The sequence below is a fragment of the Dipodomys spectabilis genome, unplaced genomic scaffold (genome assembly GCF_019054845.1).
Source record: "Dipodomys spectabilis isolate Male_0828 unplaced genomic scaffold, ASM1905484v1 ptg000395l, whole genome shotgun sequence".
Lineage (NCBI taxonomy): Eukaryota > Metazoa > Chordata > Mammalia > Rodentia > Heteromyidae > Dipodomys > Dipodomys spectabilis.
Window position 1 is genome coordinate 503,362 of NW_024871072.1, and position 16,450 is coordinate 519,811.

Sequence of the window (16,450 nt, forward strand, 5' to 3'; positions counted from 1 at the left end):
GGATGACAGACCTCAGCTATAGACCCTTAGGCTGTAGCCTCTGCTACAAGGGGATCCTTGTCTCCACGTGGTGGAGTGCTAGTTATAAGCCCAAGAGGTAAGGGCCAGCACCTAGACCCTGAGTTCAAGGTTCATGAATGAGAAAAAACAAAACAAAACAATTGTCTGCAGGAGACAACTTACTAGTCCTCAGTAATACATCTTTGTCCCTGCCATGGGGACATAAATGAGCCTCCATATTCTTGTCTGAATAATCATCCCAGTTGTGGAGATGTTACAAGGACCCGAGGAAAGAATGCACCCTGTGAAGGACACAGCACATTGCACTCTTTGCATGACTCAGCACACAGCATCCTTTGAAAGACTCAGCACACAGCACCCAATGCAGGATGCAGCAAACTGCACCCTGTGATGGACTCAGCACCTAGCTCTATTCCACAAGCTTTCATTAGAATTAGGGTGCTTTTTATCAGTATCACCATTTTTTGAGGAACATTCCACAAACAACACAAGTTCACATCTAATGGTTTAGTGTGGTGTTTTTATTTTTCTGGGGGCGGGGAGGGTTAGCCATGGGGGTTGAACTCTAAACATGAGGATACTATTCTAATAACATTTGCTCAAGGCTAGAGCTCTACCACTTCAAGCCATATTTCAAAGATTCTAGCAGATTTCCTGCCATGTTTTAAAGCCCCTGAGCACCCAGGATGTGGGGATAAGCCAGGGTAACCAGGATGTCGGGGATAACCCATGGATCTGGGTTGCAGCAGTTTACATCTGGCTAAGTCAGGTTAGGTGGCAGCTGTCAGCACCAGACTCCTAGATTGCCTTGTGATGAGGTCTTTGAAGTCCTGTCCTTCTTGCCCTTCTATAGTTGCAGTTAGAACATTCTACTTTTTTGGCGGCAGTCCTGGGGCTTGAGTATGGGCTTTGACCCTGTTCCTAAGGGTTTGTGCTCAAGGCTAGCACACAATTGAATGAAACACAGCAGAACTTCTGGGTTTTCTATTTATGTGGTACTGAGGAATCAAACCCAATGCTTCGTGCTTCCTAGGTGAGCATTCAACCATTGAGACACAGGAGTGAATGAGATATATATAGACAGAGATTGTTGTATATAAAAATTATATACACAAAAAGAGAAATGCCTGCATATTATTAAATTATATATAGTATTACTACCAATTATTAGGTATTAAATTATGTCTCCATTTAATGATGTTGCCCAGTTAACAATTAATAAAGCATTAATTAAAATTACTCAATATCCTGTTATTGTTTATCACATATGTATGTACATACCTACATCTAATTATGTACTTTATAAAATGAGACAGATAGCTATATATTATTAAATTATACATCATGTATTACTACTAATTATTAGATATTTATGTTTCCATGAAATTTTTATTCTGTTAATGCTTAATAAAATATTAAACTTAATCCACGTCCTATAATTTTTGTGTCTAATTTCATCCTAGAATGATTCCCTACTAATTCAATCTGTTTTTCATTTATTGTAATGACAATTCTTCTACTTATGACATTTTTTACATTATTACATCCTATTACATAGCATATAGATTTGCATCTGAATTATACACCCTACCTGTCACCGAGCACTTTCAAAGAAAAAGAAAACATGTTTCACGCTCGGCTTCTCATTCCACAATTACATGTTTGCCAGTTATGGGATCTAAACTCAGGGCCTAGAAGGATCAGTTCGTGAATGGTGACTGTCAGCACAGCAGCCTCTAGCCAATTCAGCTGCCAGGCAGTTCTTAGGCCCTGAGATTGAGCCCCGTATGTTGACCACATATTGCACTTAGTGTAGTTACTCATTTTTTGCTTTATTCATTTATTTACCACTTATTTATTGACTTATTACACATGAAATATTTATTACATTTATTACATAGGATATAGTTTTGCCTATGTATGAAACTTCACACCTGACACTCAGGACTTTCACAGAAAAGGAAAACGTATCACCATGGGCTTCTTACTCTATGATTCAAATTTGTTAGTGCTGGCATCTGAACTCACAGTCTTCAAGGCCCAATTCATTAATGGGTAAGTGTCAGCATGCCAGCCTGGAGCATATTGAGCTGACTAGCATTTCCATCACCTGAGATTTAGGAGTTGACAAAATAAAAACACATTGACATGCTGATTGTAGTACACAATTAAATATAGATCATTATAGAGTGCCGGAAATGTCTACACATTATTCAGCTATATAGGCTACATTGCTGCCAATTCTTGGGTATTTATTATGCCTTCATGTAATTAATATTATTGTTTTCAGCCTTAATGAATTATTAATTAAATCAACCATTGTCCTGAAACTATAGCATACATGTAATTAATAGTATTCTTTGAATGTGTCAAAAGCATACATTAAAATCAATTGGCCTCCTAAAATCACTCTAATTGTATAGTAGTATTCAGAAATAACTAATTCAACCTTGCCATTCATAATCTTCCATCGGTATTCCTATGACTATGAAGGAGACTCTTTGGATCTCTTAGGGGTCAGGACCAGGCTTCAAACACAGGGCCTATGTTGCTGTGTTGGCCTATGGCTTCCCTGGTAGCCTGCCAGCTTTCAGCAATGCCAGGTTACCAACATTTTTCAACCATGTCATTCAGACCCAGGATGGTCACCTAGCAAAGAAAAAAATGTAAAATTGGCAGCCATCTGCAAATTGCTAGTGTTTTTTCTGTTTTGCATTAAATTTTTTTCCTGTCAGCCCAATGGCTGGTCCCAATGGACCCAGGAACCCAGGTTTGGCTGTGGGTCCAGTGGCTGCACCCCTGCCTAGAGTGATCAAACCTGGGGCAGAACTGCCACTATCTAAGTTCAAGCTCAGGGCTTGACAAAATAAAAATAAATACAGGAGTTCCGGGAAGATGGCAGAGGAGAAGCTGGAGGCTAAACAAGCTCTAGCATAGAAAGCAGTTTTAGTGCTCCAGTGAACAGTCCTAAGCCAGAGAATAACACCAAGTGTGCCATCCCAGTACAGAGACTTAGGCCAAAGAGGGAAAATCCAGGCAAGGAAACAGATCTGCGCACTTGTCAGCAGCCACACGCGGCAGCCGTAGCCACCATACCTGCAACACAGAGAGTCCAGGACAACGACGCCAAATGCAGCAGGTGAGTGGATTCTATTCAACACCAGCAAGAACTGATAAGGAGCAGACATCTTCATCCTGCAGATTGCAGACCAGAGATGACCCAAGAACCAAGACTCTGGCATGAGTAGAAGCCTGACATCCTCGCTCCTTCTCAGAGAGCAGAGGAATAAGACCACCCCTCCCCACCCCAATACCCGAGGTCTCCATCTTTGATACTGACAAAGGCCTGGCTGAGCAGCTAGCTCCAACTCAGGCTTTGAAAGAAAACAAGAGTCATTTAGCAGGTCACAGGAACCTATCCTGACATTCCAGGCTCAGCTACACTCAGCGAAAAGTCACCCAGCACAGCTGAGCAAGCTCCACCAGCCCCAGGAGTGGCTTTCTTCACTGGGTAAACAGTCAGAGGCTGCCCCTCCTATAGTAACCTTGACAATACAGTAAACAATAACCTTGACATTCAGTAAACATAAACCCTGAGAACGGCTCCAAGCTGGGCTCTGTCAGTGTCTCAGAAGCTAGCCCCTCAGGGAAAAGCTACTGTTTTCTAAAAGGCCTCCACCCCACCAGAAACTAGCCTCATCACAGCATCTCCAAACTAGAAGAAATAGCCATCTCCCTCTTTTGTGAAACTCAAAGCAGATCTCTTTCTCGTTGAACTAGCCTGGGAGGAGGATCACAAAATTCTGGGTAAAGCAGAGCATTTTTCTGCCTGCTCAAACAAACTGACTTAAGAAACCAACCAAGCCACAGGAAAATCAAACACCACAAGCAGACCAGAGACTCAACAAGAGACAGTTACAGACACAAGGGAGATACAGGATCTACCCATCCACCCCCAAAATATCAAAGAATTCTTTTCTTGTACATTTTATAATTTTTTTTAACTTTTTAAAATTTTTAATTTTTATCTTTAAAAATTTTTTATTAACTCTTTTTTTCTTCCTCTTATACTTTTCATTTTAAGGGTATATGTGTGTGTGTGATTTTTTTCTTTTTTTGCCTTTTATTCATTTTTTTGTTTAACTCTACAGACTTTTGATCCTTTTCTTTCTTTCTTTTTCTTTCTTTCTTTCCTTCTTCCTTTCTTTCCTTCTTTCTTTCTTTCTTTGTTTCTCATTCTTTTCACTTTTTCTTCTCTTTCGTTCTTCTTTGTGTGACTTAATTGCTGTTCTGCTCACCCTCAGATATACCGATAGTCGATTATTAGACCTTATCCCCCATTTTGTACACACTTAATCCAGAAATTTATTACTCAGTTCAATACCTCTTAGACTTAAGTTCCTTAATAGCAGTATTACCTCTATATACCTATATAATATTTTAAGCATTTTTATTTTTAAGATTTTCACATCTCATTCTATCCCTCCCCTTCTCTTATCCTATCCCCATTCTTCTCTGAATATTACATTGTTAATTTGCATAATTTATAAGTGTTTCACTTTTAATTTTTAATTTTTGTTTCTATTTTTTCTTGCCCCTTTTTTTCTCTTTTTTCTCTCTCTCTACTATCATTCTATCCAACGTATTGCCCGCTTTGGTATTAGGATTTAGTCAAGTTAACTCTCCCTCTACATTTCCACATCCCTCTATTCCTATTTTTACCCACATATCTCCCTTAACTTAATAATGTCTGCTTTGCCAAATACTTCTTTGCAGTTCGCAGCACACTAATACATAGTTGTTTGATGTTGAATAGATATATCTGTTGAACTAGATTGTATCTGCAGATTTTTAATGTGCAACTGCAGACTTTGGTTGATGCTTGCCATAAGATAGTGTTCTAGCGCAAAACTGGTGTTACATTCAACCCAAATGGGCAGAACAAACCTGAAAAACACAAGAAAAATGGTAAGTCTGGGTATCTCAACTCCCACTCATGGTAATCAGGAGACAGAACAGGAAATGAATAATCCAGAGGAGAGTTTCCAAAAAGCTCTACAAACACTACTGGTAATCATGGTAAATGAAAAGATTGAAAACCTGTAAAGACTTTGTGTGAGCGTGATAGGGAGAGAGAGAGAGAAGACATACCAAAGGTCAATACAGGAATATCATGAGCCTGAGGAAGCTACTCAAAGATTGATACAGGAATTGTATGAGCAGCTTGAGAACACTCAAAGAGAAATAAAACAATGGTGTGAGCAGGCTATCAGTCAAAGAGATAGACATGAATTGTAGGAGCTGGCATAGAAGAGACAAAGAGAAAGTCATGAATGGTGTTAGGAGGCTGAGAACACTCAAAAAGAACTACAGGAATTGAGTGAACATAACGAAGCTAATCAAAGAGTGATACAGAAATTGAGAGAACGGGATGAGAATACACAAAGATCACTAAAGGCATCCATGGAATCCATAAATAGAGAGCTGAAAGAAGTCAGGAAGTCCACAAAGGGAATGCTAACTGGAACCCAACAGAAGGAATGATAGTCCAAGGAAACCATAACCAATCAATTAAGAGACGAGAATAAACTCTGAACACTAAATTAAGGAAGTAAAGAAGTTAATACAAGATCTAAAACAAACCTCCAACAAAGAATTGGAAGCCATCAAAGCCAACCAACTAGAAGGAAAAGAAATAAATAACAAAGTTGAAAGTCTTGATAGTAGATTGAATCTCGGGGAGTGAAGACAGCGTAGATATTATAGAGAAAGAAAATACAACCATTCAAGAAAAATCCAATAAATATGCTAGATCTATTCAACACATGGAAGACACCATCAGAAGGCCTAATCTGAGGATAATGGGTGTAGAGGAGCACCTAGAAATAGAAGTTAATGGTCTAGGAAATTTGGTTAACAGGATCCTAGCATAGAACTTCCCCAAAATGCAAAAAGATAGGCCTATTAAGATACAAGAAGCTTTTAAAAATACAAATAGACCTGGCCAAAACAGGCCATCCCACTCTCACAGTATAATCCTTGCAGGATCAATTCAGACCAAGGAAAACATCTTTAAAGCTGTCAAGGAGAAAAGATCAATCACCTATAAAGGGAAACCAATTAGAATCACCTCAGATTTCTCAGCAGAGACAATTAAAGCAAGAAGATCTTGGAATGATGTATGCCATGCCCTAATGACAAACAAATATCAACCAAGAATAATATACCCAGCTAAACTCTCCTTCATAACCCAAGGTCAAAGAAAGTCCTTCCATAGCAAAGAAAAATTGAAATAATTTATCTCCACTAAACCAGCCCTACAAAAGATTCTTAAAGATGTCCTACACATAGAAAACCAACAAGACCACAATAAAGGCTAAGAAACTAAATCCATACTGAGAATCCAAGAAGCATAGGAAGAACTCAGTTGCCTTAGCCCCCAAGAAGGTGGATAAAATGGCAGGAACTCCCTAATACCTTTCAGTCCTATATCTCAACATTACTGAACTTAACTCTCCAATTAAGATTAAAAAGCAAGATCCTTCCATCTGCTGCCTTCAGGATTCATGTCTTGCCCATAAAAACAAAAACATTTTCAATATGAAAGTCTGGAACAAAATCTACCAAGCAAACAGCCCCCATTATCAAGTGGGAGTTGCAATACTAATATCAGATAAAATAGACTTCAAATTAAAACTAGTGAGAAGAGATAAAGAAGGTCACTACACACTAATTAAGGGAAATCTCCTTCTGGAGGATATTACAATTCTAAATATCTTTTCGCCAAACAACGGAGCACCCAAATTTATCCAAGAAACACTATTTTCCCTCAAATCCCACATAGATCCAAGGACATTAATTGTAGGGGACGTTAACACACCACTTTCCCCACTAGATAGATCAACTCGGCAAAAACTCAAAAGGGAAACTGCGGACCTAAATAACTGCATAAATCAATTAGCTTTAACAGACACCTACCAAATATTTCAATCAGCAACATCAGAATACATGGTTTTCTCAGCAGCACATGGAACATTTTCCAAAATAGACGGCATTTTAGGCCACAAAGCAAACTTGTCCGTATTCAGATACATTTAATATATACCTTGCATTCTCTCGGAACACAAGGGAATAAAATTAGAACTCAACACTAAAAACCACCAAAGAGGGTCCTGTAACAACGCAAAGAGCCGGATAAACACACTGCTGAATCACGATTGGTTCATGGAAGAGATTAGAGAGGAAATTCTAGTGTTCATGTTATTCAACAAAAATGAGCACACAAACTACCAGCTCCTCTGTGAAACAGCAAAGGCAGTACTCAGAGGCAAGTTTATAGCTGTCAGTTCTTACATCAACAAATTGGAGAGATCTGAAACCAACAATTGAATGAAACATCTGAGCCTCCTTGTAAAAGGGCAGTAAAATAAACCCCAATCCAATAGATGGAAACAAATAATTAAAATTAAATCAGAATTAAATGAATTAGAATTAAAAAAAAAAACACAGAAAGTAGCAACACAACAAAGAGTTGGTTCTTCGAAAAAATCAACGAAATTGACAGACGCTTAGCAAATCTTATCAGAAAAAGAAGAGAACACATCCATAATATGTATTATAATGTAGGTCAGTTGGTAGGAAAGGAAGTGGAAAACAATACTACATCCAATGAAGCTGACATTCCTATTACATCACTAAGGAAGTAGTGTTAAGACCTGCAGGACTCATAGGGTTGTTGCATGTGACATTACTATGTAAAACACTATTAACGCTCATCTCAGACATCTATAACATTCTGCTTCCATTTTCAAGGTCAAAAGCCAAATATCTATGACTTTTTATTAATTGGGTATGTTTCCTAGGAAGGAAGAAGGAGGATTTGGTAGGTGATGATGGAAAAATATGTATATTAGCTCGTGTACAAATTTTTTGCAGTTTTATTTATTTATTTTTCTTCTTTATATTATTTTTTTATTGTGAAAATACTTTACAGAAGGGTTACAATTACATGGGCAAGATAATGAGTACATTTCTTATCAAGCATTGTAGCCTCCTCCTTTGATTCCCCTTCCCATCCCTTCCCATCCTCCCTCCGCACCCCAACCCAATCCTTCCCGCTACCTCCCCCACCAAAGTTGTAAAGTTCATTTTTTGACATATAGACTTGTACATTGTTGCAATTGGTCCACTTGTATGCCTATTTAAAGGATTTTTTGCAGTTTTAAAAAGTGCTACTGATGAACTCACACTTACATCTAATTGACTTGCTGTCTGCACAAGATGCATATAAATGAAGATATTTATTCTGGTGGATAGTCACATATATTAACAAAATCAATTCTGGAAAAGAAAAGATACTAGGTAAGAAATTATAAAATATTGTCTATAAAATGGTTTATTTTCTTAGAGAACAAAAGGTAGTATTGAAATGATTAGTCCAGCTTTCTTTGAGATTTTATGCTGTCTCAGTATCAAAATGTTCTCTAATTCCTGTAACATCCAAGCATAAAAGACATGATTTGAAGATCTCAGTAGTTTTAGAAACAAAGGTACATAATACCTTCCTTCCTGCAGAGACAAGTGAGCACAAGTATGATTGATTGTATTATAGTTCTCTTTATCTCAAGTGTTGCATATCTTGGTATATTACTCTATGTCTTGCATCAGCTTCTGTAGGTGAGATTTACCTCTGCCTGCAATGTCAAAATGGGTTATGTGACTTACTTCAGTTTACAAAAGTGAACCAGAATTGGAGAAAGACTATTTCTAGGTGAAGATTTCTATCTCATTGTCTGTGTCTAAAAGCTGACTTGTTTTCCCTTAGCGATAATAATAGCATATTTCAGAGGGAGTCTTCCTTCAATTTATATACTGGAAGAAGATAGCATGTGAAATTGAAGCAAAACTCAAATTCAGCCTCATACATATAACACAGGCAGAATTAAGCTAATATTAGAATGTGATATTAAGATGTTAGTTTCTTACCATCCTTGTATACCATTATGATAGTTGACTATAGCACACCAGAATTTAACAAATCCTAACCAAGAACTTAACAAATAGATAAAATTTCCTGTTGGAAATTATTACAATATTTTATAAATAAGCATTCTCTATGTGATCACTTGTAGGGTTATCTTTTCTATAGATGGGTTTAATCACTCTAGAGCACTGTATCTAATATCTATTATCATTATCCAGACCTTGTGATTGTGATGAGGATGAATAAAATATCTAGATTTCTTCTACTCTTTTCCTCTTCTCCTATTTCTAGTGTGAATTCTCATCCTTTCTCCAAATTCTATTAATAAAGGAAGAATGACACATTGTGGATATCAACCAAAAGGCTTCAAATCAAGAATTTCATTCTTTCAGAAACAGATGAATTAAATCAGAGTGGCTCAAGGAAGAATAAAAACAGGATTTTTTTTCCCTTTCTGGCTTCCACCTTAGAGTATGAACATGACTCTAAATATCTAATAAACCATTTCCCTCGACTAATTTTTTAAAATATAGTTTTTTAAATAAATGATAATTTAAAAATAAGTAGTAATTTGTTGTTTGTTTTTGTGAGGCATGAAATAAGACTGCATTAACAATGTGTGAGTTGAGAGACTAAATTATATCAGAATCTAAACATAATGAAAAATAGACGATTTCAAGATAAATCGCTTGTAGATATATTTTTAATGTGATATACCCACAAAGTCATCTACTTTCTTCTTTTCCTCTCCATGCTGATTCAACTTCAATAAGCAGTTCATGTAATTCAAATGGCTGCCTTTGTTTCAAAAATAGATTAGACCCAAAAAAGTTAGAAAAAGAAAACCAGTATTGGATGATGCATTCTTTAAAAATAGCAGTCAAATAAATATTAACCATAATTCCAAAATAATAACAACCAAATGCTCTTGAAAAGAAAAGATTGTATTCAGAATATATAAAAAGTGATAGTGCCAGAACTGCTTCAGGCATTTAGGATTTCTAGTACATGACAATGTTTTAATCAGGATTAATTGCTTTCAGGGACTAAATTTTTTCTAGTTATATTTCATTGAAGAAATATGTTGTTCAGGTTAATGAAAGGATAACAGGTTATAGTAGAAAGAATGCTACACATTCATTGTACATACCAAATACCTTCACAGAATATCTATCTTTCCCACATACCTAATCCTTGAAATGTAGATTTGCATTATATATATGTTTGTAAAATTATAACCTCTCATTAACCAAGAAGCACAAATTTGAATAATTATCATATGGGGGAAGTATACTCAAAGGTAGTTAAAAGTCCCAGAGGTAGTTCAAAAGGGACATGATTAGGTAAAAACCATCAGAAAGATGTAAAGATGCTACATTAGAAGATAAAGGAAAAAATAACAATCCAGATTCTGAATTTCTGGGAAGCAGAATAGGAGGTAAATGCCTTTTACACTAGAATCATTTGAAAAATATTTTAGCTCTGTGGGTGTCTCTATTTTAATCTAGTGAGACTTCTTTTAGATTTCTGTCCTTTAGAACTGTAAAATGGTAAATACGGATTATTTAAGCCAAATAACTTGTAGAAATACTTTACAGCAGATTTGGTTTAGTAAATTAATTCAACTACAGACTTTTCCTAATATAACTACAGGGAGACCACATTTCCTAGTTTCTGAGAATGAGAAAAAGTTGCCACCAGCTTAGTACACATGTATGATGTACATACTACTAAGGGCCTTGCATTAATGAAGTCTTGAAATACTAAATAATATCTAAATAAGAAGCTCCCTATCTTTATTTTCACATTTGGGGATCACTAAGTACCAAAGTTATGTAGAAGGCTAGGTTAAGAATATGGGAAATGAAATCTGTTTGCTAATATTATAAAGATAATTTATGTCATGTTTGAGTTAGAGTTTCTAAAGTAATTAAAAAAGGTAATACAGAAACAGAGAAATTAAAGAATCCAGTAAAGTTATAGTCATCCCAGGATGGTATAGAATATTATAGGAACACTAGATGTTGAAAAAGAAGATAACAAAAATGAGTCCCCTGGAAAAATGTGAAACAAAATCTACACTACAGATTGTCATATAGCTAGAAAATAGTTTCCACTATGCTGTCTTTGATATTTTAGGTTTGTTTAAACAGCAACTTTCACGTCTTAGGAAATGACCCTGTATTAATACTCAAGGCTTTGCAGCTTTTAAGTCAGAAACAAATAATGCTTCTAAATTTAAACAAGCAGGATACTAAGTGTAACTCAGGCCATAGCTGATAAATAAGAATGATCTTCGGGAATAGTCAAACAATCTTGAAATTTTTCATACCTTTCCTCTTCTCCAACATGAGAAGTCCTAGTCAAGATATGTAAAACATTAATAAAGGATTTTTAGATTTTTATTTTTTTATTGCTCACTCCAAAGCAAATACACTTTCCTCTTTGCAAGCCTGACTTTGGAAGAGTCACACCCTCACAATTCTTTTATAGACAAAAGTTTACTGCTTTGGCTTAGGTGTTTTCCTGCCTTTGGGTGTTGCTCTCTATTATTTTGGCAACTCCACAGAAAAACAAGATAAATCCATTACGCTTATATTGAATTGTTCAAAGTCAAGATGTCTTCAAACACAGTTTTCTGTTACCTTCTTCACTGCTAATTAAAGTTTAATTATTGCTCTTTAAATGCAACAAAAACGTGTTACTTTAATGTATATTCTCATTGAAACTGGTGATTACAGGAGTGTCTGTGATTGCTTTTTTAATTGTTTTCAAATATTTTCCTTAGTTATTTTCATTATTGCCTTTGTTGCAGTCTTCGAGTCAGGAACACAGGGTTACCCAAAAAGATCTTCCTAAGATATAAGATGTTAGGCAGAAAAAACTAGATGTATAATTAACGATTTTCATCTCTTAAGAGACTGCAAAGCTCAGAAGACATTTTGCTATTACTGGCATGGTTAAGATAACTTGAATGTTTTGGATCTTAAACTAAGTGAAATTCATTTAAAATGTTACAGTTGTTCCAAAAAACGATGATAGCTTATACTTTTCTGCTCCAAGGAGATGAAACCTCTGATAAGGTTGGAGGGTATATCGATTTTAGGGTAGAAGGGTTAATGTTAAAAAGCCAAGGAAAATTCCTAAAACAGCACTGCCTATCACATATCATTTAATTATACTTATGGTATATAAGTATATAAACATACAAATATGAATTGAGTGACAAATATGTGATTTACAAAATTCAATGACAACTAAATCCAGAAAAAACTTCTCTATATTTATATAAACTGGTATATCTAGTGAGGATGTAAACATTTTTAGAATATATATTTTAACACTTATGTCAAAATATTTATTTTAACTGTTTATTTTTAATCAGTTGTGGGGCTTGAAATCTGGGCCTGGACATTGTCCCTCAGCTCTTTAGCTCAAGACTAGTGCTGTAGCCCTTGAGCCACTGTCAGTTTTTTGGTGGCTCATTGGAGATAAGAGAGTCGTCGACTTTCCTGCCTAGGCTGACTTTGAGCCATGATTCTAAGCTCTCAGCCTCCTTAGTAGCTAGGGTTACAATAATGAGCTACTGGCTCCTAGATACATAATCATTTTTACATATTTATAAAGTATTGAGTGGTAATCCCATTTATTTATATATTGTGTAATAATAAGCTCCATCATATCCATTAATTTCTGCATGTAACATTTCTTTTTAGTGAGAATGCACTAAAATGTATCTTCTGGGTGTGATGACATATCTATTCTTAACTATAATAACTTTGTTTCTTGTGGTATACAAGTGCTGTTTGCTAGAAAATACAGCCACTACCTTCGATAAGAGCTGTTAAGCCTTGGAGCCTATTGATACCCTGATTGATAACATTGCTTGGCACCTTCTGAAGATTCCCCACCTATGACCTTTTGCAAAATATACTTTGCAGTTTTGGTGCCTAGCAACCCTATTGACCTGCTGATGCTAATTACCCTGTTCAGCGTGGTATATATACTGCTGTGTAAAAAATAAAGTTTGAGACCTTGATCAGAACCCTGTCTTGGTCTCCTTTCTCGTGTCTGGTTTGTCTCTCATTCAGGTCAGTTCCTCTTTGAGCCCTTGTTGACCGACCCAGCGGGCCCGGGCAGGTGGTGCCCAACATGGGGCTCGAAGCATGGATCCTGGTCTGAACGTCGTCCGATTGACCAGCCTCTCTCTTCTTCTTGGATGGCCACCCAGCCCGTGAGGGAAGATCTGTATCCTGATCACTGCAGAAACGCCCGACTGTGATACAGATCTGTAAGGTAAGGGAGGTGATGCAATCATGGGACAAACACTTAGTAAGCATGAACTTTTTGTTCAAGGCCTAAAAGCCTCACTCAAGGCACGAGGAACACGGGTTAAGAAAAAAGATTCAACTCAATTTTTTATGCTGATGGAGGATATTTGCCCTTGGTTTCCTCAGGAAGGCAATATAGACAAAGGTAGGGTCATGTTGGAGACTGTCATAAGGATTATTATGAAACTTTTGGCCCCAAAAAGATTCCTGTTCAGGCTTTTTCATAATAGAACCTCATAAATGAGATCCTCCAAGTTTGCTACCAACACAAAGATGTGTCTAGAGTGGTTAAGGAAGGTGAAGAATTTTTAAAAATTAAATTTACAGGGAGTCAGGCCTCCCTTGCCCCAAAACCCTTCTCCTATCCCCCCTCAGTCGCGTCTCATTGTCCCTCGGTTTCCAAACCAATGCCTGACGCTAACAGTGACTCACAATTACAAAAACCAAAAGCTATATACACGGTTCTTTCTAACCTCAGATCCCAAAGGCCCAATGATGCTGTCCTTCCCCCGGAGGACTAGGCCACTTTAGAAGAGGAGGCTGCTAGATACCACGCCTCAGACTGGCCCCCTCTAAACCCCTTGGGCATGCAACCTTCTCCCTATAAAACGGCCCCTCCCTTCTGTGCCCCTGCCTTGGCCTCTTCAACAGATCTTGAGTAGGTCACCAGACAAGCCACAGATAAGCTTTCCCGGGAAGCCCAGTCCTTAAGGGCCCTACTTCAGGCCAAGAAAGAAAAAGCCCAACTATTACAACTATATAAACTGGACCTAGAAATTAGGAACACAAATTTACAAAAATTAATGACAAAAAAGAAAAAGATCCTTCATGCTTTTCCAGTCACTCGGTCTCAAATTAGAGCCATTTCGGAAAATCTAAAAGGAGAATCTGATGATCAAGAGACTGAGGCAGATGACAGAGAGGAAGAGCGGGAGGGAGGGCCCAAGTGTGATGACTCAAATGGGGAAGAGAAAGGAGGAGAGCATCTGGTTATTAGAGCTCAAAAATACCATCACCTTAAATTTAGACATATTAAAGAATTAAAAAATGCTGTTTCCTTGTACAGCCCTACCGCTCCTTTTACCATTTCTCTTTTGGAATCATTGAGCGAGGACTGGCTTACAGTAAATGACTGGGCCATGCTAACCAAGGCTACTTTAACACGAGGAGATTTTCTTTTATGGAAGGCTGATTATGGTGAAAGGTGCCAGGATATAGCTCGCTGTAACACATCTGCTGGTTGTCACTCTAAGTCCTAGAACATAGAAAAATTGATGGGCAATAAGCCATTTGATACTAATGAAAAACAGGCTAAATTTCCCCCAGGATTGCTTGTTCAGATTCAACACGCTGCCCTTAGTGCCTGGAAATACCTCCCTTCTCAAGGGTCCGCTGTTACCTCCTTGGCCAAAGTTCTACAGGGACCCCATGAATCTTACAGCGAGTTCATTGGACACCTTACAGAGGCTGCCGAGTGCCTTATGGGAAAGGAAGAAACTGATAATGAGCTTATTAAACATCTTGCTTTTGAAAATGCCAATTCTGCTTGCCAAACGGCTTTACGTCCCCACCGCCGTGGCAAAACCATTACTGACTTTATCAGACTTTGCTCTAATGTTGACCCCGCCTCGCGCAATATCGGCCTGGCCATAGGCGCTGCCCTTAAGGATTTTACTCAGAGCCAAAAACCTAAAACCTGCTTTAATTGTAAACAGCCTGGCCATTTTTCAAAGGACTGTACGACCCCCAAGGCTGAAAAACCACCCCCTCTGTCTTTATGCCCAATGTGCAAACGGGTCATACATTGGGCCTCTGAATGTCGCTCCAAAACCAATATCCAGGGCAATCCCCTACCATCCAAACAGGGAAACTTTGTCCGGGGTCTGCCCCAGGGCCGCAAAATCAAAACAGGACAGAACCCTGGAGCTGTCAGGTTCGTCCCCCAAGTGACCCCTCAAGCACCATCAGCGCCCTCATATGGGCAACCACAGGAAGTGCAGGATTGGACCTCTGTGCCTCCTCCCACACAATATTGACCCCCGAGTTAGGAAATCAGATTCTTTCCACAGGAGTGTTTGGCCCAGAGCCCCCAAACACCTTTGGTCTCATTCTGGGGTGTGGTAGTGCGTTTTTCAGGGCCTTAGTATTTCCCCTGGGGTTATTGACAAGGGAGAGATTAAGTTACTGGCTACTGCTTCTCAGGGGCCAGTCAAAAGTTTTTCCTGGAAAAGAATTGCTCAATTAATATTGCTTCCCCTTGATAAGACAAACCCTAGCCTTACACAAAAGAGAGGATCCAGAGGCTTTAGGTCTTCGGATGCTTACTGGGTCCAGGAGATTACTCAGGACCGGCCTCTCTTCAAGCTAAAATTAGATGGGGAAAAATTTGAAGGCCTTATGGATATGGGTGCTGATGCTACAATTATTTCTAAAAGAGACTGGTCCCCATCCTGGCCCCTTACCCCTTCCATGACTCACCTTAAAGGCATTGGACAAACCTCTAACCCATTACAGAGCTCCAAAATTTTAACCTGGGAAGGTGGAGCAAAAAATAAGGGCACAGTCCAGCTGTACGTGGTTGAGACCCTCCTGGTTAACTTGTGGGGATGTGATATTTTATCCCAAATGAAGTTTATAATGTATAGTCCAAATGAATTGGTTACTCAACAGATGCTTAACCAGGGCTTTCGCCCTGGACAAGGCTTAGGAAAACATTCTCAAGGCCCTAAAGAACCCATTCAGGTGGAGGTAAAAATCATTCCTTTCCGTATGGGCTATAAAAATTTATCCTAGGGCCGTTGACATGCCTGTACTCCATGCAGACAAAATATCCTGGAAAAGGACTGAGCCTGTATGGGTTGATCAATGGCCTTTGTCCTCTGAAAAACTGGCTACGGCTACTACAGGTACAGGTACTACAGCTACAGTGCAGGAACAGCTTGCTGCAGGCCACATTGAACCCACCACATCTCCATGGAACACTCCCATTTTTGTAATTAAAAAGAAATCAGGAAAATGGAGATTACTTCAGGATCTTAGAGAAGTAAATAAGGCCATGGTGTCCATAGGAGCCCTTCAACCCTGACTTCCCACACCCGTGGCTATTCCCACGGGC

General features: G+C 38.1%; 1 protein-coding gene across 1 annotated transcript; it reads left to right on the plus strand.

Moving 5' to 3' along the window:
* Positions 1-15,732: 15,732 nt before the first annotated feature.
* On the plus strand, positions 15,733-16,128 carry LOC122096861 (endogenous retrovirus group K member 6 Pro protein-like). The gene has a single exon (XM_042667382.1). It carries the CDS (start codon positions 15,733-15,735, stop codon positions 16,126-16,128), a length of 396 nt encoding a protein of 131 aa, XP_042523316.1.
* The last annotated feature ends 322 nt before the right edge of the window (positions 16,129-16,450 follow it).